Source organism: Spermophilus citellus, assembly GCF_964194105.1.
Source record: "Spermophilus citellus genome assembly, chromosome: 6".
Classification (NCBI taxonomy): domain Eukaryota; kingdom Metazoa; phylum Chordata; class Mammalia; order Rodentia; family Sciuridae; genus Spermophilus; species Spermophilus citellus.
The window spans coordinates 111,286,779-111,311,006 of NC_138187.1; the positions used below are offsets into that span (position 1 = coordinate 111,286,779).

The 24,228-nt window shown below is 44.8% G+C and overlaps 1 protein-coding gene across 1 annotated transcript in view; it reads right to left on the reverse strand.

The window, feature by feature from the left end:
- STUM (stum, mechanosensory transduction mediator homolog) overlaps positions 1-23,570 on the reverse strand; it is a 65,594-nt gene extending 42,024 nt beyond the window's left edge. The window contains exon 1 of the mRNA XM_081298433.1: positions 23,191-23,570. Coding sequence (XP_081154559.1) covers positions 23,191-23,392 — 202 coding nt within the window. The 5' untranslated portion in view covers positions 23,393-23,570. The remainder of the gene's footprint in view (positions 1-23,190) is intronic.
- Positions 23,571-24,228: the final 658 nt, after the last annotated feature.

A 24,228-nucleotide genomic window follows, 5' to 3' on the forward strand; every position in this document is an offset into this window, starting at 1 on the left:
ATGAGATTCGATTCAAGGAAATTTTGCTAGGCAACCAGGGGGGAAACATCCCTCCCGTTGAAGGAAATCCTGCCATTTTTGCAAAAATGGCTGAATCTGGAGGAAATTATGCTAAGTGACATGAACCAGACGGAAAGAAAAATACTCAAAATACATGTTCTCACCTATATGTAGAATCTAAAAAGTCAAATACACAGAAACAGAAAATAGAAAGATGGTTATCAGGGGCAGGGAGGTAGGGGAAATGGGAAGATAGTCAAAGGGCACAAAGCTTTAGTTATGTAGGACGATGAGCTCTAGAGCATGGGACTATAGTTAGAAATGCTGTGTGGTATCCTAGAAATTTGCTGAGGGTAAATTTCAGGCATTTTCACCGTTGACACAAAAAGGTAGGAGATGATGAATGAGCTAAGTAACTTTACTGTAGTAGCCATCTCATGTATGGATTTGTCTGACGACTCATTTCACATATACACAGATATGTAATGATAACCAATACTTCAGTCAAGCAGATTAACATATTAACATGACATGCCATTAATGAAAGGGTCACTCTTACATGGATATGACTTCACTGTCATCCTCCATTTTCCTCTCTGATTGGTAACCCCATTTATTTATATATTACATATAAAACAATTTTTATTTTAAAAATATTTCTTAAATGACTCAGTGGTCCAGCTGCTTATCTACCATGCCAGATGCTCTGGGTTCAATTCCTTGCACTGAAAATTTTTTAAATTAAAAAAATAATAATAAGGTTTTTTTTTTTTTTAGGAAGCCTCTTTTTTTTTTTTTTTTTTTTTTTCACTGAAATTGCCAGTTTCAAAGACATTGTCACCATGGAGCACCTGAGAGTTACTGTGCAGAAAAAGTCCACCTAAGAACAAACAGATTAATGGAAGCAGGGCTAAGAGCTGAAAAGAGAAATGAGCCATGAGGATATCTTTGAGCAACTAGATCCATCAAGGCCTGAAATCCATTATGCTCTAGACTTCACTCTTCTATGAACCAACAAATCCTCTCTTCTGTTCAAACCAGCTGAGTTGGTTTCCTGACATTTTTAATGGAGAGATTCGTGACTAACCCACCACCATCTGTCACAAATGCTCTATGAGTATTAACTCCTTTATGGCAACAAGCCTGTGTAACGGGTTTCATTTAACATCAGGTTCATTAAGCCTGAAGAAGCTTAACTGACCTGGCTGAGATTAGAAAGGGCAGAGTCAGGGATGGCAGGACTAATGTACCTCTTTGAAAAACCTGTTGGAAGTTGCAATTAACTTATGCAGGGATTCAGATCACTAGTATGAGACCCACTCAGGAAACAGCACCGGGGATATGGGGCTGACTCTCTGGATAGCTACATTAAAACAAGGACAGCAACAAGTCAAACCCATAACTTGCAATAGGTGTAAACTCATCTTCATCCCCGTGGCTCCCCACAGCGTAAGGCATGACCTCCCCCTAATCCTGCTCAGGGATCGGGCTCAGGAGCCCTAGATTCCAGCCCTGGTTCAGCCCGATGGCCTTGAGAGTTGCTCTTTCCCTCAGTCTCAGTATCCACATCTATAAAATGGGAAGCTTGGATTGAGTGTTTCCCCAAGGTTTCTTCAGCTCTAACTTTTTGTGCCCTGATCTGTGAGACAGAAAAAAGTCATTGAAAGTTGTGCCAGTGCCATGGACCCCACAACTTTCCTGCCAAGACAGAAGCACTCGGAAGGTGCTCAGCATTTTCTCAGAGCTTGGGGAATTTATGCTTGGGTCCCAGGAATGCTGCCCCCTGGCTGATACAGAGACTTAGGGAACTCAGGAGGCTTCCCTGGCCCATCTATTCCACGCCCCCCCCCCCCACACACACACACATCCAGGACCTGACACTGAAAAACAACGACATCTTAATCTTCACTAATGTTGAACTCAATTTTAGCATTCCCTTTCATTTAGAATGCAGGCAGCAACCTCGGCCACATGAGCAGAACCTGGTCTTCATCACCGACAGAAACCACAGACATTTCCACACCCCACTGCAGGTGAGAAGTTGATTTCTCAAACTATCATTGACACCACGATCTCAAAGTTATAGTATTCATTAGACCTGATGCTGGATCTTGGTATTTAATGCAACCTTACAGTACTTCTATGTATAAATTTAATATTTTAATAACTGTTTTTTTTAACATCATTGGGATGTTTTTGGAAGTCTGTGTATTAAATATATTTTTAAATACATTAAAAAAATAGACAAATCTGAGAAGGGGTCCAGACTGCTAAAGGGTCCAATGGCACCAAAACAAAGTTAAGAACCTCTGGATTTAGGTCTCTAATAGCTTCACCCAGGCTATTAGGATGCTGGGCCCCCTAGGGGGTAGGGAAGGAGGGAAGCCTGAGAGGAGAGTCCAATGTGATGCTCCAAGGAGGAAAGCTGGACCTGGTGAGAATGCTGAGGAGTCATGCCTAGGAGTCAGCCTGCCCTCCGCGGGGTTGGAACTAGTCTGACCCTGATGTTCCCTAGACTAAACCCATGGCAACTCCATCTGTTCAGGGTTCCAAGTTTTTCCACCTGTTGGAGGAGCTATGCTCAGGCTCTCTTCTCCAGCTCAGTAGGCTTTTCTTTTATTTTACATGGCACTTGCAGGCATCAGGCATTGTTGGATGTTCTGACATTGCCAGTGTGCTTTGGATGAAGTCCTGTTGCTAAGAAACAAATCCCGGAGGTATCTTTAAACACAGCTCCACAAAAGCACATTCCTCCTCACTCTACTCCACCGGCGTCTTTTCCTGGGCCACTTGGGTTATTCTAACAACTGCTCACCAAAGGCCACATTTTGAGCCTCAAGAAAATCCAAGTCCCATTCCAATTACCTGAACAGAGGAAACACTTTCCACACTGGGATGATGGCTTAGGGCAGAAAGGACACTGTTGTAGTCAAAGCCACCAGCAAACATCAAGCAGGGGTGTGTGGGGTGGGGAGGGAGTAGAACAGGCCCAGCCTGGAGGACCAGAAGGGTCCTGATGTGCAGCAGGCCCCTGGAGGGACTGGTGAGTTGCTGCACTATCCTGCAGGCTGCTTTTAGTATCTCTAAGGACACTGACCTTACCATTCACTGAAGAGGAGCTTCAAATTAAACACACTTCAAACCAAATGCAATCATTGACCAATTAAACACACTTTAAACCAAATTCAGCCCTGGAAGGCTCCAGTCTTCCTGGTGATTCTACCAGACCATTCAGGCCAGAGCTCCAGTAGGGGACCCTGCCCAAAGACAGACAAGGGCCAGGCAGCCAGGATTCTGCCTGAAGAGGTCACCCTGGTTCTTCCGCCAGCCTCTGGTTTTGAGAACCCCTTAGGCTGAAGAGTGTTCTTCAAATGGGGTGCTTGCCAGACAATGTAAGTTCCCCAGCCCCACCCCACTCTTTGTTGGTCATTTTCCTTGCTGAGACCAAAATTCCTGACAATGATAATTTAGAGGAGGAAAAGGTTATTTTGATTCACAATTTCAAAGGTGTAGTTCATGGTGGGCCAACTCCATTGCGCTTCGCCCAAGGTGAGGCAGCACATCATGGGGGCAGAGTATGGCAAAGGGAATCAGGACATGGTGCCTCAGGAAGCAGAGAGAGAGAAAAAATAAGGGGAGGGGGCCTTGGGGAAGAGAAACCTTTCCAGAACACATCCTCAGTGATCCATCTCCTCCCACCACACGGCATCTGGCTACTGTTACCACCTAGCTAGTCCATTCAAGCCAGGACGGCCTGATTAGATTACAATTCTCACAATGCAATCATTGTACCTCTGAATACTCCTGCATTCACACAGGAGCTCATACCCAAACCATAACACCTACTTATACTAAATCAGCCTCTCTGTGGGTGGGAGTTTTGCTAAGCTTCCCAGGGGATTCTGATGCACCCTGAGAACCACAGTTTAAGACCACATCAACCATGTCCCTGGCTTGTTAATTTTCTCTAAAATAACTGAGCACCAGCTACCAGGCTTGGAAGTACAGAGCTGAGTGAAGACGTGTCCTCCACTTGATGCGTTCAGTCTAGTGGGTCCACATGGCATCAGGGCTCTGAGAGCTAGACTGGGGCAGCAGGTAGAGAGGGCTGGCTTTAACACAGTGAAATCCCAAGGATAATAACAAAAATCCTATTTAATCCTATGTGCAAAGCTCTGTTCTTGGACTGTATATGGAATAACTCATTTCATCTTCGACCAAGTCTGATGAGATGGGTACTATCAGTATGCCCATTTTTCAGATGAAGAAACTTGGCACAGAGCAGTAAGTCACTTCCCCAAAGTCATACAGCCTAACATTGGCAGAGTGGGATCTAGGGAGTATTCTTTCAGCTAAAAAAGAAATTTATCCAAAAAACAAACAAAAAAAGATCTTCAGAATTTGGGGAAGCACATGCATCTACACACACACACACACACACCCCAGCAGGGGCAGAGGTGCACTTCAGAGGGCAATGCCCCTGGGTGAAGCTCCCCACTGCATTTCACACCTTGGAAATCCAAACACAGGGGACTTGCTACTCCTCCCCACAGCTGGGCAGTGGCACTCAGAGTGGGCAGCAAGCAGTGTGGCATCAGCCAGTCCCAAGTGTGTGTTCCTTCCTCAATAAGCTCCTTTCCTCTCCTGGCCACCCACCAGCCCCAGCCAAGCTGCCTGCTATTGATGCTTTAAAAAAATTTTTTTTTAATTAAATGTGTGTTGAGGAAAGAGGCTGGAGCTGCGCTGCTGCAGCGCTCTGGTTCCAACTTCCACCCTGGATGGGAGGGGAGCCACGTTCCTGTGGCTGTTGCTGCCAAATTCCTGCAGGCTATTTCTGAGCAAACAAAAATTGCCTGGGAAGTCCCCTGGGCAGCTCAGGCAGACCCTGAACAAGTTGCCCCGCCCTGGGTTGGTAGCAGAGCTAGCTGGGGGAAGGCATGTCAGCGGGTCCCCAGAACTCAGGCAGGGGAGCCACTGCCTGCAAATATGCCCACCTTGTCACCTTGAACCGTTGGAGAAACCCACAGCCTGGAGCACCCTCAACTGAGATTTGTCCCTCGCTGCTCTAGAAGCACAGAATGTTGCCTGGCGCCTTCGTTCATCACTCTTTTTCAAAAACTGTGCTTAACAAATCTCAAGTGGAAGCAGCTGCCAGCTGTCGTTGCAGAGTCTGCAAAGTCTGGAGATGGGACAGAACTTGTGCCTTTCCCTTGGTGTGAAGGATGAAACAATGCATCTTGGGGCTGGTGCCCTGCATCTTTCTACCTTGTGCAAACTTCTGAACGTGCACTGATCTAGGCACAGATGATACACATGCAGGTTCACATGAGCATACACGGGGCACCCACATGACCTCTCCTCTTATCTCACGTTTGGCTTCCAAGCCATGGTGATCAGCACTTGGCCAGACACTGTCTGCCACCTCCTCTGGGTGGCCCCCTGTTCACATTTCCAAAAGTACATAAATAATGTCAGTTAACACAATGGCTTTCTAGTAATTCATAATTCCTTATGATTCATAATTCTGTATGATTCAAACCCTTGGCTAAACCCAGGTGCTCAATTAGGAAGTGCCTGTCACCAATTCCTGACCTACTTCCTAGAGAGCCCTGGGTGGGATCATGTGGACACACTTCCACTTTTGATTCTTTGTATATGTTATTTCTTTTCCAAAGTGGTTTTTAGTGATTAGAAAATTCTCTCTTATTTGCTCTGCCTCTCCCACCAACTCTTAGTATAGTTTGTTCCCTGGGAAATAAAGTTTAATGGTAAGCTCCTGTTTGTGAGCCAAAACAAATGCCTCACAACATTGATAAAAACAATGTCATTTAGTGCCATTGGGACAATCTACCTCTTCTTCTAATTAAATCTACCTTTCCTCACCCGTTGATATTCAAGATGAATATAAAAAGACTTCTTATTTAATGTTTTCTTGTTTTGCTTAACAGCTAATGAATGTTGTGTATTTACTTCCCATTATTTTCCATTGCAAATGTTCAGAATTTTAGCAGTATTGTACATTCAGTGAGACTTTTGCCTGAATCTGTTTGAAAGAGAAAAAAGGGCACTCAGACTCCTCACCACCCCTTGAATGGCTGCAAGATATCTAGTCTGCAAAGGCTTTTTGAAACCAAGAGATTTGGGGAGAGACTGCAGGTCCATCTGACCTGGAGAGGACCATTGATTAACAGAGAACCCTGTACCTCACCGGGCTTCTTTTCAGGAACAGGCTGGTCTCCCTCTGAGTTGATCAGTTCACTTTCTAGAAGTCTCTTGTGTCACTAGCGGTGTTTGGAGACCCATGGCCCTGCCATAACATGAATTCTTGGAATTTATTTGCAGCATTTGAGGGAAGGAGCCATGAGGTGGCTGCCAAATTCACCACCTACTTTCCCCCCAACACTGCATATCAACCTCATCCTTCAATGTGCAAAAATCCCCACAAAAATCATGTTTATGGAAATTATATCGCCATGGCAACTGTAAAGGTCTCACAAGTATTTTTAAAATAGCAAATTAACAAAACCCACTTATAAAAACCTAAAATCTGTTCCTTTATGGGCATTAGTGAACACAGAGATTCTAACAAACACAAAATGTGTTCGATGGCAAAGAAGTCAGTAAAAAAAAAAAAAGACTCCTGTCTGTGGATTAATTGAGGGCAGAGGGTTGAGTCTTTGAAAGCAAAGTTTGATTTTTCTAATAAGAGGTTGAACTTTGGATTTATGCTGAAAAATGACTCCAAGATCTTCTGGTGCAGAAAAATGTGGGTAAGACACCTGAACCACTGAAATACTAATTTCTTACTTTCTATTTTCACATCACTGATATTATTACCTTCCCCACTCTGCAAGACTATTCCATTTTTAACTCATAGGTTTTTAGCAGTTGCATAAGCTTCTGCTGCTGTGATTTAGCCTGGCTGAATCTCTATTACAAACCTACTTCTCAGAAGTCTGCACACAAATCACACAGGGAGGAGGGGGGCACAGAATCAGAAGTACCAACCAGAACCTTTTTTGCTTTTAAAATATGTAATTGGTATGGCTATCAAAGGGGATCTTTTAAGCAGATGATGTGCTAATTTTTGGTGTCTTTTGTAAGATTTAAAATGCAATAGGCGTATTTTGATGACTCTTCTCATAACAAGGAATCATTGGGGGCTTTAACAATACAAATAGTGGAGGTTCTTTTTGTGAGAGCAGGAAGAAAAATCAAACCATGCAACTGATGATTTCATTCGTTAGTTGGTCTCAGGCTCCACGGGGGTGGGGTGGGGGGAACAGAAGGGAGGAGGGGGAGAAAAAGCAAAATGATAAATACAGGGAGTGGAGACTACGCTGGACTGACAGATGATTTACTTTCAATAGCTTTTCCCTGTGGCATGACGAGCAAGGAGGAGTAGATGGTTAGGTCTAAACACAAGCAACAAACTAGGCTGATGTTGCATCTTCCAGAATGAGGGCTTCAAGAAAGAGCAGGAAATAGAATTCCTGGGGGATACCAAAGCTTCTAGCCATCTGAGATGAGAAGGGGCAGAAGCCTGGATTATGCCACTGGGGAGTCCTCAGGACAAGAGGGGACAGACCAGAAATCTCTGAGCCACATTCCAGGGTCCAGAGCTATCCGAGGAAGAGCTGGGGGTGAGGAATCCCACCTGGCCCCTTCTCAAACTTCACCCACCTCTGGATTTGTCCCCTCCCCCAACCTACTTGGGACTATGGCATCTCCTCAGCTCCAAGAGCCATTTGTGGACTTCTATGCTTTTCAGATGACAGCACACTCTGGCTTCATGTACCAGGTGTTCCAGAGCTTCCAGGAAGACTATGTTTGAAACCGACTTTTTCAGGAAAACGAGAGGGAGGGGTGAGGGGTAGTCAGTGAGGTGCAAAGGCTGGAGGTTCATGATCTCACAGTCCACTGGGGGGGGGGGTGCCAGAAACAATCTTCTCTGTGCCACAGGGGCTTCCAGCAGGAACCAAAGGCTTTCACCCTTGAAATGCTTGTGATTAGCAGCATCAGGAGACCATTGCCTTGCCTGGGCCTGAGCGTGGGCATCCAGAGGGAAGGGTGTGGTTGACTGAGTCTGGAGAGTGCTGGCACTGGGATATTGGTCGGGGCTGCAGAATGGAAGCCATGCTTATAGACAGGAAATGAGGAGGTCCAGGGAGCCAGTGATTCAAGTCATAGAAGTCAGCTCTTTGGGTCCAGAGCAGACCAGAAATGATAGATAACTGACAAGGAAGTGGGAGCCAACTAACCCAAGCTCCAGTTCTCTTTTCTTGCCCACTTCTTCAAGGACAAGACTTCTCACATGTTCAATGGGATGGATCAGGATGTGGATCTCCATTTCCCATCTGCAGGAAAAGAAGCTAGAGCCTACCTTCACACACTTCCTATGTCAAGGTGCATATAGCTCTGATTTTATTTCCTCAGCACAAACAAAGAAGCAAGAATAATAACCATTCTGTTTCAAATAAGCTCCAAGTAGAGCCAAGGTACAGACAAATGAACACTTTCAGGTGCAGTTACGACAGTACTGGAGCCAGAAGCCAGGATTCCAGAATTCAATCCAAGGAGGCCACAGTCTCCTTGAGGAAGAGGCACACTTCCCAGTCCATGATCAGTCAGTAAGTATGGCAGGGATACCACTGGGTGCACTGCACTGCGCCACACTTTGGAGAAAGACAAAATAGGTGTGTAGTTGGTAGACCAGATAATCCTGAGGAGCAGATGCTTGATTTTAATGCATATTCTCTCCATCACCCTATCTCCCTTTAGAATGTTGGCTATCTTCAGAACATAGGTGAATTGCCTTCAGATATATGTTAAGAATCACTTGCAATTCCCCTCATGAATGGTAGTAGTGCCAATGCCCCAAGGTCTGTGATGGTTGGTGGGGACCCCCTAAAATATGAAATGGGGGGGATAGAAACAACCCTGTGGCAACATAATCATTCACTCACTCTCTCCCCTGTGTCTACGTTTGAGGAGGGCTTTGGTGAATGTCCAAGCATTTCCTGAGTACCTGCATACTGACACGGGGTAGACTCTGCTTTCAAGTCCTCAGGGGAACCCACATATGGAGTTTGCAACCATCCTGAGACATAAGCTGTATTGGGTTCAGATGAGAAATTAAAAGAAAAATAAGCCACACAGTAGTCCCAAGAGTGGGCCCAAGCAGTTGAGTATCCTGCCAGACCCACAGATTTTCTGTTTGCTTCTTCTTTAGCCCAAATCAATTCCCAAGCACCAAGGCTCCTTTTCTCAGAATGTGTCAGTCTTAGAGTCCAGCCATTAGGAGTCAGACTTAAGGCTACCCAAGCCTTTTGGCCAAGGTCAACCTGGGAGCATGGATGAGTTGGGGTTGCTACCCTTTCTGCCTTGGGCCTCAGAACCCCAGCTGTTTAGTCCTAAGATGGTTATGTTTACTTTTTTCCCTTCTGAGTCAGGCCACAGGATGATTCCTGGAAGGATTCCACTTGCATGTTTCACCCACATGACCCCTCAGAGCAGCCAAGACTAGGGGACAGCTCTCCCATGCCCAGTCTTGGTATGCATGGCACAGATATTGGTTGGTGGTTTGAAGTGGTTTCTTTGAGGTCTGTGAATGGTTCTTGGACCCCAACTGAGATGTCAAAAAGAGGAATAACTAAGAAAATACAGACTTCTCCAAAATAGCTTTGTAGCATTGGGATATGCTCCAGCTCTGGCTGAAGCACTCAGATTCCTGGCTGGCCCCAAAGGAAGGCTACAAATACAGCCTGTTAGACCCCATGGGCCACTGAAGGGAATCCAACTGTGTGCTCTGGCCTTGGCCTCCTGGGAAGCTAATTTCAGTTATAATCAAGCATATGCTGATGGAGCCGAGGAACACCTCAGATTCCCAAATGGCTGCAGTAAACTTGTTGCGCCCTTAGGGTTTTAATGATAGGGGTCCAAAATTTCCTTTGGAGACCTTGGCCTTGCAAATTAACGCCTCCTTGTGCCATATCTTTCTTCCTGTAGCCTCCCAGATGGCTCATGATTTAGTTAGAACTGGTAGACCTTAAGTGAAAGAAGATGTGACTGACTTAGGGTACAGTAATTTGGATTTCTGGGCAATTACTATGTCATGAGTACTTAGTTTGGCTTTTAGTTGCCTATATTTTTAAATTTTTTTATTTTAAAATAATTTCAAGCTTGGCAAAAAATTTGCAAGAATCATGCAGAGAAATGTCTACTCTTCAGATTATCAGTTTCTTTTCTTTTTTATTATATTTATATATGTATATATATGTGCATATATATATGTGCATATATATATAGTAGATGGACACAATACCTTTATTTTATTTATTTTTATGTGGTGCTGAGGATTGAACCCAGTGCCTCACACATGTGAGGCAGGTACTCTACCACTGAGCCACAAACTCAGCCCCAGATTATCAGTTTCTAACATTTCACTACATTTTCCACAACATTCTCTCTCTTTATTTATATTCTCTCCCCTCCCCAAACCATTTGTGAATAAGTTGCTGACATGATGACCCTTTATTCCTTAATACTTCAGTGTGTATTTCCTGTTGAGGATTGTTTTAATATGTGAACAAAAAAGGAGGTTAACAGATCTGTTTGTTTACTTTCACCTTTCCTTTTCATTATATTTAATAATTCTCTTCAAGGTAATATAAATTGTTAAGAAAATTGTTTTCTTTTAGTGCCTTCTGGAATGTTACATAATTTTTTCTTTAGCCATTATTGCCAGAATTCCTACCTAAGATATTCTTTTATATGTTTACAGTATAGTTATTAAACTCCGGAAGCTTAATATTAATAAAATACTTTATGTAAGCTCCACGCGGTGGCACACACCTGTAATCCCAGCTATTCAGGAGGCTGAGGCAGGAGAATCCCAAGTACAAAGCACCTCAGCAAAAGTGAGGTGCTAAGCAACTCAGTGAGACCCTGTCTCTAAATAAAGTACAAAATAGGGCTGGGGATGTGGGTCAGTGATTGAGTGCCCCTAAGTTCAATCCCTGGCACCTCCACAAAGTGTTTTTTATTTAGATTAGGTAAAAATGAGTCCATATTCCAATCTTATCAATTGTCGCAAGAATGCCCTTCTTGGTATCCTCTTCCCCTTCCCACGGGTTCCAATTCAAAATCATGTTTTTGTATATAGTTGTCATGTCCTTGTCCCCTTCAACCTTTCATGACAATGATATTTTTGAAGACTACAGGACAAGCTTTTTGTAGAATGTCCCTCAATTTGGGTTTGCCTGATGTTTTCACATGAATAAGTTCAAGTTATTACCACTGGCGGGTACACTAAAAAATTGATGTGTCCCTCTCAGGATATCACATCAGGAGGCAGGAGACATCTGTCTGTCCATTATCGATGATGTTAATTTTTAATGACTTTATTGAGATATCATTCACATATCCTAAAATTCATTCCATTCAATAATTCAGTGGCTTTTAGTATACTCAGAGTTTTGCGACCAGCACCATTATCGACGTTCGAACATCTAGAATGTTTTCATCACCCAAGACAGTGGCAGTCACTCCTCATGCTCCCACCCCAGGACCATTCCCCAGCAACTGCTTTCTGTCTTTCTGGATTTGCCCACTGTGGACATTTCAAATCAATAAAATCACATAGTATGTGGGTTGTGTGATGGGCTTCATTCATGTAGCATGATTTTTTTTTCAAGGCTTAGGGCATCTAAATTTTGTTCACCCAGTCAAGGTACCAATGGTCTCTCCACTCTGATTTTCCCCCTTGCAAGTTATAAGTATTCCAATGAGAGATATTTTAAGATGATACAAATAAATATCCTGTTCCTCAAAAACCTCTTTCCCTAGATTTACATTTGATGGTTAGAGCCCTTAATTATTAAGAAGAATTGCTAAGATTGGTCACCTCCATCATTCCCCTGACACCTATCTATCATTAGTGACATGACTTTAAATAATTATGTAATTATTTAAAGTAATTATGGCTTGTGGGCCTATTCAGTCACATCATAACTGCTCCAGTGAGTCTCCAACAGAGCAGGCTGCCTGTCCCAGAGATATAACAGTTCAAACCTCTACTCTGGTCCATGTTCCTGCCCTGAGGGATTAGGGCACCAAGGACTCCTCAGAGACATGCATGCTGTCATACAATATGCTCCCTGCCACCCCTATCCTGTGTGGAGCCCTGAGGATCCTGACTCTACTTCCTTCTAAGATAGGCAAGCTAAGAAGTGACATGGAAGCTGTGCCACTTGAGTAAGATAGCACTGGGCTAAAGGAGCAAGGAGCTTATGTGAGTCAGCTTTCTGTTGTATGACAAAATACCTGACAAAATTAACTTAAAAGTAGGAAAGGTTAATTTTGGTTCACAGCTTCGGAGGTTTCAGGCCATGGCTGGTTGGCTCAGTTGTTTGGGAGCCTGTGCTGAGGCAGCACATCATGATGGGAAACATGCGTGGGGCAAAGCTGCTCACTTCATGGTGGCCAGAAAGCCAAGAGGGAGGAAGGTACCGGGGTCCCAATATCCCCTTCTAGGTCATGCCCCCAATAACCTAACTTCCTCCCCTTGGGCTCCTTCTCTGAAAGGTTCCATCACCAAACCTTGAACACTTAGGCCTTTGGAGGATGCTTCAATACAATAGCAGATCTGCTCTTGACTCCATCGTTCCAACTAATAGAATGTATATGTATCTTCAGTTTAACAAATACTCACTGGAAGAGCAGCAGGTGCTATGAGAGGTAGAAGATAAGTAAACCACAGCATTCACCCTGAAGGAGAGGATTTCACACAAGAGGATTAAGGCAACCACAAAAGAACCAGAATTTAAGACAGAGCAAGAGAAATGTCCATTCTAAGTGACTTGATCTTTCCAGGAAGAAGGAGCCCACCTCACTGGAGTGGTGAAGAGGGCATTTGAAATATGCCATGAGGGCTACATAGAAGTTAGACTGTGATGGCGGGGAAGGTGTTCCAGGCAGGAAGTAGAGCAGGAGCAACATGCATAAATAAATAAAGGGAGAGAAGATAGGTGACATTCACTAGACCCTGAGGGGTCCAATGTGGAATAGGAACTTAGTTCAGTGGACAGTGGGGAGCTACTGAAGAGCTCAGAATAGAAGGCAATGATCAGAGCTGAGATATGAACAGAGATGTGCTTAATCTGCTAACATAGAAATTCTATTGGCATGGTAAGGTAATACCACAGCCACCCCAGGTACAACCTGGGAAGTTCCATTTCCATCTAATGGCTATTGGAGAATCTGTCAGCAATTTGCCCCAAGAGTGACATTTCACAGACCAGCGCTACACCCCTGACCAGAACCAGAGAGTCCATTTTTTCCCAGAGAAAGTGGCTGCCTTCCCATGGTCACACCTGCCATCCAGCTGATGCCACTGGCACCAGGCTATTCCATTTCCATTGAGAGAATGTCCCAATGGAGTGTTTTACAAAGATGCTTCTTTGTAAAACATAATATGCCTAAAGTGTTCCCTTGCCTCTGGACTCTTTTGGTCTACCTGGAAAATCAAGGTGGGCCTCATCTTCTGAGATGGGGATCCTGCCTCTGTAGAACTCTGAAAGAGCAAGGCTATGGGTCTCCAACCAACCCCTCTTCCTCAAGAGCACCTGTTCTAAGGAGTTCTTGTTGCAGGAAGCTTATGAGGTTCTGAAAGAGAAGTGGTCAAATAGTGAGATTGCAATGAGGGCTGTGGAATGAGCAAAAAGCTGCAAATTTACTAAAGACCACCCAATGTACAATTTGAAAGAGAGACTTGTGATTCAGCTATGGTGACCCATGCCTGCAATCCCAGAGGCTGGGGAGGCTGAGGCAGGAGGATCTCAAGTCACAGGCCAGCCTCATCAACTTAGGGAGGACCTAAGCAACTTAGCGAGACCCTGTGTCAAAATAAAATAAAAAAAGGAATGAGGATGTAGCTCAGTGGTAGAGCACCTCCCCCATCCTGTTTCAATCCCCAAAACCGAGAGAGAGAGAGAGAGAGAGAGAGAGAGAGAGAGAGAGAGAGAAAGAAATAGACAGACAGAGACAGACTTGTGTGGTATAGTAAATATTTACATATAAATATTTATCTAGAATAAATATAATATCTAAAATCTAGTATAGTAAATATTTCTCAATAGCATTTATTGTGATGGGGAGAGGCTAGGGCAGTAAGGAGAAGGTCCTGGTGGCCAGCTCTGACCTGTCCACAATCCTCCCCAGATTTTTATTTACTCTGGAACATGCAATTAATTCAGCAAATATGAATTGACCCTCTACATCAAACCAGGCAGGAAGGCCAGGGTACGGGGGTAACTGCAGGTGAGATTCTGGGGAAGACCCTGGAATAAATGGGAGATCCCTTTTCTTGTCTGTAAATTGAAGAGGGTTCAAGAGGCCCTAAAGTTCCTTGGCCTTAGGAAAGTTGGATCATTTTCTTTTTGTTGAAGTTTTTGGAATGTTCTTCACCAGCAAAGTCAAACTATTCTTGGCCTCAGGGTCAAACTTCTCAGTCAACAGAACTGGTCAAGAGCTTGGCTAAACAGAGGACCCTGGAGAGAACTTCCACACATTTAGGTTCAAGGACAGCCCTAGTATCATGTCTTTTTAGTTGGTTCAGAAAAGTGACTTTTTTCCCAAAGTAATTCAAGACCTTTCATAAAATAAAGACATAGTTAATCCCCATGTTCTGCCTTTCAATTTGGAAAATATTGTCCCCTTATCAGCTTTCCCCTAGCATGGCTTTGAGAAAATGTACTCGGCCTACGCCAGGGAGGGTTAGCACTCCATTCTCAAGGAAAAAAGTCCCTTGCTGAAAATGAACCCGCCACCCCACACTGCCCCAAGTGACAGGGTTTCAAGATTAGGTGAGTACATGTCTTGAGGCTATGGGGAAAAAAACAAGAACTGTCCTCTAATTTTTATAGTAAAATAACTATTGGTAAAGCCTATGGGTAGATTTCTGTACCCCACTAAACATATACACTGATTCACCACAGCAATGTCCCTACAACCTTTTAACAATTTATAAAGTTACCCTCAAAGACACATCCCTTGCGTAGGTCCAGGGTTTGAAGAGGATCATGTAGAAACCTTCCACTTAGTGTGTTAAACCAAACCTAGAGGATGTGGGCTCTTGCCCTTCACTCCAATGTGTCAGGTGTGTGATGTTGATCAGGTGCTATAGTTTGGATTTTGAATGAGTCCCAAAAACCAAAGTTAAAGGCTTCATCTCCAGGATGGCACTATTGGGAGGTGCTATGGACCTTTAGGAGATGGGGCCTGTGGGAGAACCATAAGTGATTGGGGACATGCCTTCAAAGAGCACAGTGGGACCTTCTTCTTCCCCCCTTTTGATTCCTGGCAGTGAAGTGAATGGTTTTGCTCTGCCATATGCTCCTGCTTGCCACAGGCTCAAAGAAATGGGACCGATCAATCACAGACTGAAATCTCCAAAACCATGAGAAAAAATTAACCTTTCCCCTCTTCTCTTTATAAGTTAATTATCTCACTTGTTTTGTTATAGAAATAGAAAACTGACTAACAAAGATGCCAGAAGGAACTCCAGGTCTTAGCTCTGTCAGACGTGTGGGACCAAGAAGCTGAAAAAGGTGGAAGTGCTTGTTGAACAGCACATCTGTCCGCTGGTGTCACCCTGAGGAAGACTCCAGGAATGATCTTGGGAATAAAGGCAATTTTGCAACTGTCAATTGACGTGAATGCTAATTTATAATAACACTTTACAACCATGGAGTGTTTTGCAGTTAACAGAGCATAATGATCTTGTGAGGCATCTAAGCAGAGATTATTATTTCCATTTTTACAACAGAGGAACAGAGGGTCAGACAGAATAAGCGACCTGCTCACAGTCATGCTACTGAGAAATCAGAATGAGCTTGAAGCCTCCTCCTCCTGGCTCACCTCCCTTTTCATGAGGCTTTGTGGCATCATGAATCTGACACAGAACTGCAATCATTTAGTTCAGTGTCCTTCAGGTCACTCTGTTCAGCCAGTTGCTCATTTCCCAAGTTTCCAAGTTTGCTAGGAAAGCATCCCCTCACTGCTGCAGATTGAATTGCATGGGCCCCAGGCAAACTGAATTGCATGCTCCCTGAAAGCACAAACCCCCATCTGTGTTCATGAGTCTGCTTTCCCATTAGCCTGTCAGCTCCTGGAAGTCAGGGATTCATCTTCTTTGACTGCACCCCAGCTCCAGCCACAGACCTGGCATACAGTAGGAGCACAAAGCACGTCTAGAGAGAGAGAAATGCTGCTGAAGTCATTCTCCTTTGCTTAGCAGGCTGTCTACATTTCATTGAAATAAAACATACATCTCTTACTGACCACATCCATTCCTACTAATGGCTATCTTCCTCCTCACATCTCAGAAGAAATGCAAATTTTGTTTACACATCCACTTGAAATTACACAGGTCCAAACTGAGATGTGCTACAAGTAGATAAAACATGCTGGATTTTGAGAACTCATTACACAAAAATGGAAGCACAAAATATCCCATCAATGATTTTGTGCTGTGTATTGAAATGATAACACTTTGGATATATTACCTTAAGTCAAATATATTACTAAGGTTAATTTTGCCTGTTCTTTTTTACTTTTGATAATATAAGTGCTAGAAATTTTTAAATTCCATGTGTGATTTAGATTATATTTCTATTGGAAGATTCTGGTCTATGGTAGTGTAGAGTTTTACTCTGAATGACATGGGAATCATGAGGATTTGGGGTCAAAAGTGACATGATATGACTCACTTTTGTTTTACGAAGATCACTCTGGTTGATATGGTGAGGACAGACTGTAAGGGACATCAATAAATGCAAACAGACCATTTAAGAAGCTATTGAAATAATTCAGAAGATGGAGGCTTGAGCCAGAGTGGTAAGAAGTGGTCAGATAATTAATAGAATTTGAAAGCAGAGCCAAGAGTGTTTCCTCACAGATTGGGTATAGGGTGTGAGAAAAAGAAGACTCAAGGACGAGACCCAGTTTTTGTTCCAAGTCAATGGAAGGATGATATTTTACTGAGATGAAGAAAGTTGAAGGAGAGGCAGATTTGGGGAAGAAGACCAAGAGTTTGGCCAAGTCTAGGATATCTTTGGTTTCTAAGAGGAGATGTGAAGAAGACAGTTGGATATAAGACAGTTGGAGTTCAAGGCAGAGGGCTGAGCTGAGGATCTGAATTTAGGAGGCATCATCATGAGATGGCAATTTAAAGCCCAGAGATTGGTCAAGGACATCAAGGGAGTAAGTATCGGTAGAAGAGAGAAGATCAAAGTCAAGAAGATGGTGTGCTGGGGAATTTCCAAGTTAAGAAGAGCAAGAGAAACAGAGAAGGAGCCACAAGATATAAGGAAACAGAAGCCAAGTGAAGAAATCATTTTAAGGAGCAAGAACTCCACACTACCTAGAGGGCCAAGAAGAGGAAGGCAGAGAATTGACCACAGCCTTTAGCAACTTGGAAGAGATTGGTGACCCTCACAAATGCAGTACAGCTGAGTGATAGGGGTAGAACATGAATAGAGAGGATTCACAAGAAACAGAGAGGAAACTGGAGACAACAGAGAAGACTTACAGGGAATTTTGCTCTTGGGGGGGGGACGAATAAATGCGCAATGACCAAAGAGGGGTGCAAGCTCAAGAAAGACTATTTTTAAAAGATGAGAGATAATTTCAGCAGGTATATATGCTTTGAGGAATGAGCCAGTAGACAGAGGAAAATCAGTGATGCCAATACAGTGGTAATTCTGCAGTTTCTCTCTAATCTCCAGTGTGCTTATCTTACTCTTTCATATTTCATCAACTTGAAGCATCACTTACTGAATTTATGCTATGACACTTAAGAGTTAGCTTGCCTACACCACACTTTATCTCCATGTTACTCTCATTCCAACTTTGTTCCAGCCACATCACTATTGTTCCATGGCCCCAATTTTACCAGTGCAGTTTATTCACCAATCACTTTGGTACTATTTATTTATTAATTTGTCAACTATACCCAACATCACTTGATTCCCCACTTTATGTGAAGTGGTTATTCATGTCTCTACACTAACTCTACATATTAGTCAGCTTTGGCACATAATTCTGGGACAGTAACAATGCTAACAACAAAATCTCAGCAACTCAAGCTGATTTCTCATTTACATGGCCTGTTATACCCTGTTTCTGATGTGTTGGGAACCAGGCGGAAACACAGTACCCCTATGAGGCCTGCCATTATTCTTGCAAAAGGAGAAAGAACAATGGCAGAATCTAACAATGCCTCTTACAGTGTCAGTTCAATGTGTCCTGTGCCACTTCTATTCCTACTTCATAGGCCAAAGCAAGTCACATGGGAAGCCTGCTATCAATGAGCAAGGAAGGAAGTATTCTCTCCCTACAAGAGGCAGCCAAGCCATATGGCATCAGGTGGGAATGTGCAATCATCCCCTTTCAGGGAGAACAGTGAATGATTGGGAACAATAATTTTACTCTCTCACAATTCCACTTCTCTCCTCTTTCATTCTCCAACTTCTGCAAGCTGTGTTTTTCATTTTACATTGTCAAGGTGGGAAATCTTTATATGCTCCTTTGTAGCTATTCTTAAGGAGTCTTCAGTGGTTTGCTGTTGGCTTTAGAAATTGAAAAGCACTGAGCAGCATTTATATCATTATGACTAAGCAAATGTTCTTGACTGCAGAGTAAAAGAGCCCATATCCTGTACCACTGTTCCAATGACACAGACCTGTGCATTTAAGAATCTATCTTAAATTCTACCACTTACTGCAAATCAGGCCACATTTTGGACTGTTTCATATTTGAGTTATGCCTTTCATAAAAATGTTTTTTCTGTTTTCCTGAAGTTTATGACTACCTTTCCTTTTTCCCTTTGTCAGAAGAAACATATGCCTTGTGTATCATAGCCCTAATATTTTCCTAATCCTTCCTCACTTTAATTATTGTTTGGCACCTTCCTATTATTTTTTGAAACCTATAACCTTCTGATCTCTTTGGGCAGTTTGCTTCACCTTGGGATCTTAATGATTTTGCATAGCTTTTTATCTTTATTGCCTTATGGGTTTTGCTTTATTTCTGTTTCTTATTGAAATCTTGATTTCTCGAAGTGTCCCAATAATAGTCTCTATTATATGGACTATTACCATCTCATGTCATCCTCAGAGAACCTCTTTCCTGGAGCCTACCATCCTTCCACTGTAATGAAAACTCACTGCCCTTTAGGTTAATTTCATCTTGGGGTGGCTTTTTATGGCTGCCAGAAGTAGGGTTGAGAGGAGGCAAACCTGCTTGGTCCATGCATCCTCAGGCCTACTTCACTTATAGATAAAAGAAAGGCATTGGACCAGATGATCTCTAACGCCTGTTCCAGGAGTATAATTCTGTCAACGTGTATTCATTTATAGCAAACTGTTTCAAGGAGAAATTTAAAATAGTTGCTGCTCTCGAGGAATTTACAATCTATGTAGCTAGGCAAAGAATGAACTCTCAGAACAGTAACACAAGGTCATCAATACAAAAGATGCTACAAGGTAGGCATGATTAATCATCTGTTTGAGTCTCAGGCCTAAAGGAAAGAGACATAGAAGCTGAGCCAGCCTATGGTGCTCTTACTGGAGAAACAAGATTTTAATGGTGTCAACGAGTAAGCAGTGTATTAGGGATAGATTAAATGTATGTGTAATATTGAACAGTAGATTAATGGCCAGCATCAGTGTGATGGAGTGGTTAATGGCCAGTCCTCCTTCCCACTTTCCCTGTCCCTATCTGAGTCATCAACATTTTTGTCTTTCCAAATCACAATAGATATAATTTTTAAATATGGAAGCACAGTTATAATCCTTCACTGACAAATTCTATGACCATTTGGGGGCATAGCAATTAATTTTCATTACATGCATGAAAAATGGCATATATACATCTACACCTTCTATTGGACATGAAGATACTGGCAATGATCTTAATCAGCAGAATTTCAATAAACAGGGCTGGGGATCACTCTCTCACAATAGTCCATTTTAAGAAATTGTTTGTCATGTTCTAATGAGGAGTCAGATGATCATAAATTACATCTCCTTCCCATGCACTTCTCAGGAGAGGAAACATCTTTTATGGTATGAACATTATCCTGATAAGCACTGTTGCTTGGATAGAGAAGAATCTGGGGAATTTTAAGGATGGGGCTTCTCCAAGGTCCTGAAGACTAGGTAGACCTGAGATACCTACATCAGAGAAAAAAAAAAAGCCTATTCTCTCATCCAGTTGGCAAACAAGAAGAGGACTTTTAAGGAAGGAAGTTTCTAGAAAAATGAAGGAATCTTTGGGTCAGTGGTCTACATAGTTCCCAGGGAGTGGGGCTGTAGTGAGGATGGCAGATAGATAGATTTCCTCAGAAGGTTCTAACCCACCACTACTTCTGGAAGGTGCTCTCTCCAATCCTCAGGAGCAATTAATTGCTGCTAAAATACTCTGTTCCCTGCCCCCATAGCACTCAGCAAAGTTTTATCAATGTTCCTTAACAGTCCAGGACATCTTGACTGATTCATTCATTCTCATATACCCCATTGCCTGGCATTTGGTAGATGTCTGTGTTGACTCAATGAACGAGTGAACACATTGAAAGGAGCAGCATTTCATCAGAGAGCAGAAACAGCATGGATGTTCAGTTGTCACTGGATATTCCAATAAGGCAAGAGGACTTGGAGAAGATCTGGGCTAAGGAGAGGAATACCAAGAGCTGGGGCCAATTCAAACCATTCCTAGGCAGAGGTAGTCGGGGTGAGGGGGACAGGAGAGGGGGGCAAAACAAAACAAAACACCAACTACCTGCAAGATTTGCATGATCTGTTGAGGTCTCCCCACTACAGGTGGAGAGTTGAGCAGAAAGAACAGAAGTGATTAGAAGCAATGCAGCCACTGCTACAGCAACCCCCACCTGCAGATGGGAAGAGGGCTCAGCTCTGCAGAAGAGCAAAAATAGCAGGATAGACCCACCATCTCTGGTCATGTTCCTATGCACCTGACCCTGGGCTTTAGGTAATCACATTTCATCCTCCCAACAATCTGGTGAGACAGGTGTCCCTGACTTACAGATAAGAAACACTACCAAGGGTCAGGGAGCTCACATTCTTTGTGGACAGGAGACAGGACCCGTGCACCCAAGAAACTATACTGTAGCAAAATGGGGGCGGGAAGAAAGCCTGGGTTAAGTCACTGGAAATTCAGAAGTCTTTACACCCATGTCTCACCTGTTTCATTACTTTTGCAGTTTGCTTATTTCCCCTTTATTTTCTCCTGGCTTCTTAGAAAGTTGTGTGTGTACACGCACGCGCATGTGTGTGTTTAATTAAAATCCCATGGGATTCTGATCTAACAAAGCCAACTGTGAAGGAACTGAAGCTGGATGCTGGGAGTACGTGTCAGGGTTGAGTTGAATGGATCCTGTCATTGAAGCTAGACTAAGGGTAGAAAAGGTACCTAGCCAGTGAGACCCAGCTGGGCATGCAAGGTGCATGGATGGGCAGCTGCTATCTCCTGTGGCAGGTCTCCCACAGGGGTGGTTCCCTGGGCAACAGGAATTTTTGCAACCACTCCCATCTGGCACCAATGCATTTGTTTCCTCAAAAGCCTATAGGGTGGCATTTACTTCACCACTTAAAAAAAAAAAAAGTAGAAACCAGATGCTTATGATCTTTACATTCTCCAGAAAGATGACAGGAGGTCTCTTTTTACTCCAGCAGGTAGAAATTTTTGACACAACTAAATTAGCATCAGCTTGCCTCCTGACAGTCTCTAAAGTACAAGAAGGGCTGGTCTGATGACACCGAATCGGGTCAAGGGGACGCAGTCAGGTTGCTGAAGGCATGTCTGAAGAGGGAAGCCCAACTAAAGACTACTCAACTTTCTGCTCAGGCAACACAGCCCCCTGGGGCACATATACAAATATGTGACAAGGGGAAAATGAACAGGTCCTCTGTCGGTGGGCATGTTCTTGGTGACCACTACCGTGAGGTCCCTTCAAGCTGGCTAAGGGCAAGGCCGTGAGAAAGGCCAAAGTAAAACACAAAACCACTTGGAGCTGACCTCTGCTCTTGGGAACTCGGACGGACCCTTGTGCTGGCAACTGGCTAGCCGGAAAGGGGCAGGCTTTCTCCAGAGGTGAAAGCAATAGGTGTCAGCCTCTCCCCCCACCCCCAGTACCAGTGAGAGGGGTCACATCTCTGCACACAAGATCAGTGGCTAGTGGTCAAGTTGGAGGTGGGGGAGGAGGTATAGGCAGAGATTTGGGGTTGAGGGAAGGAGGGTCAGGGAAAAGGCTCATTCTCTACCTCTACTGATCCTGCATCACTACCTCTGTGATGGACCTCTGTTTTTAATATTTAGAATATCAATGTCACCAGAGCCCCTCCAGGCAGCCTGAATGCAACACAAACTTACATGGGCACGCTCTCCGCTTGCTGTGGATCACCTTTGGCCAGGCAGATACAGTCCAAACCCACATGCATCCAAACTAATAAAATCGCCCACCATCCTCTTGGAGCCCTGCGGGGGTGCTGGCACTCGGGATGGAGGTGGAAGAGACTGGTTAAAGAGCTCTCTCTCCGCGAACGCAGAGGGGGTTGCAGAGTGACCCCTATACACTGCTTGCCTCCACTTCCCCTAGATCCACCAACTCCTCAAAAGCCACCAAGTAAGCTCCAGAGCCCCTCCTGCTCTGGCATCACTCTCCTGGAAGGAATGGGCTTGCATAATATTTAGAATATCGATGACACCAGGGCCCTGCCAGGCAGCCGGACGGATTGCTAAATGGGTGCGCACAACGGAAAGGAGGGACAGAAATCCCGACGCCTGGACAGGAGCCTAGCCCGGAGCCCTGGGAGCCGTCGGGGCCACCGCCCGCGATCTCCAACGTTCCTCACAAAGTTTCTAGCTCTTCCAAGCCCAGTCACCTCGCCTGTGGATTGGAGACCTGGGAGTGACACCTCTCCTGCGGAGTGCCCATTCCACACTCTTTTGCCACCTGCTAGCGGACACTGGGAGCACCGACTGGCGAGCGCGGGCGCAGCAGTTGCAGTCGGTGGGCGCCGCCGGAGTGTCTCCAGCTGCGCCCAGACCCTTTCCCACCCGCCCTCCTGAGGCTGGCCCCGGGTCTCAGGGGTCACAGCTACCAAGTCTTACCCAGTCCTGGCACGAAAGTGTTGAGGAACAGGCAGATGACGGCCACGGGGAAGGGCATGTAGGGGATGGCGGCGCGCAGAGGGCCCTTCTTCTCGCGGACCTGAACCACCACCCCGCTCGACGAGGACGCCCCCCGGGGGTCTGCCGCTGCCACCGCCGCCGCCGCTGCTGCCGTCTCGGCGTCTTTATGCGAGGACTCCATGGCCAGGCACGCTTTCCGGGAGCCGGGCTACCGATGCCCGGGATGCCGCCCAGCGCACAGGAACAGGCGACCGCCGGCTTCGGGCTCCGTGTGCCGCGCGACTCCCGGAGAATTCCGCCCTCCCGCGTCCCCACACGCCTGGCCCTCTGCAGCTCGCTCTGCCGCGCTCCACACCCCCGGCGGAGGGCGGGGAGGGCAGCGTGACACTCTGTGACAGCGCTCCGACGCCCCTCCCTGCTGGGTCCCAACCCCGCCCCCCTTTTAACCCCTCTCCCCCCCAAACACATCACTCAAAAGGAATGAAAAATCAGGGCGAAGGGAAGAAAGTAGAAGAGGAACGCAAAGACAGCTGGCTGTCCACGTGGGATGAACACACCTCGCCCTCCCCGGACAGGTGAACCCCAAATCTCGCCCAAGGAACAGCACGAACTAGGCGTGCGTGCTAAGCTGACACCGTTGGCAAAGCGTCAAGGTTGAGTCCCGTCCTCTGGGGGATGCATTTAACGCTAGGGCGAAGGGAGCACGGGATACGAAGCTCCTGGTACCTAATAACCCTCCGATTCGTTCTGACTTAAATGTATTTCAAGTCACGAAGAAAAAGCAATCCAGGGTTCCATGATAGAGCTGCCAGCAGAAGATACAGCTTTTCAAACACAGAGCCAGGTGTGTAGATCAGGAGACACTGATCTACACACCCACACCCACCACTGCCACCACCATCTCCACCGCCACCACCACACACTCTCGTCCACGCACTGACTCGAAAAGCGGAAAGAAATGCGCCTGCTGTAGAGGAGAGGTGCGGGTGTTGGGAAGCATCCCCTGGACTGTGCTGG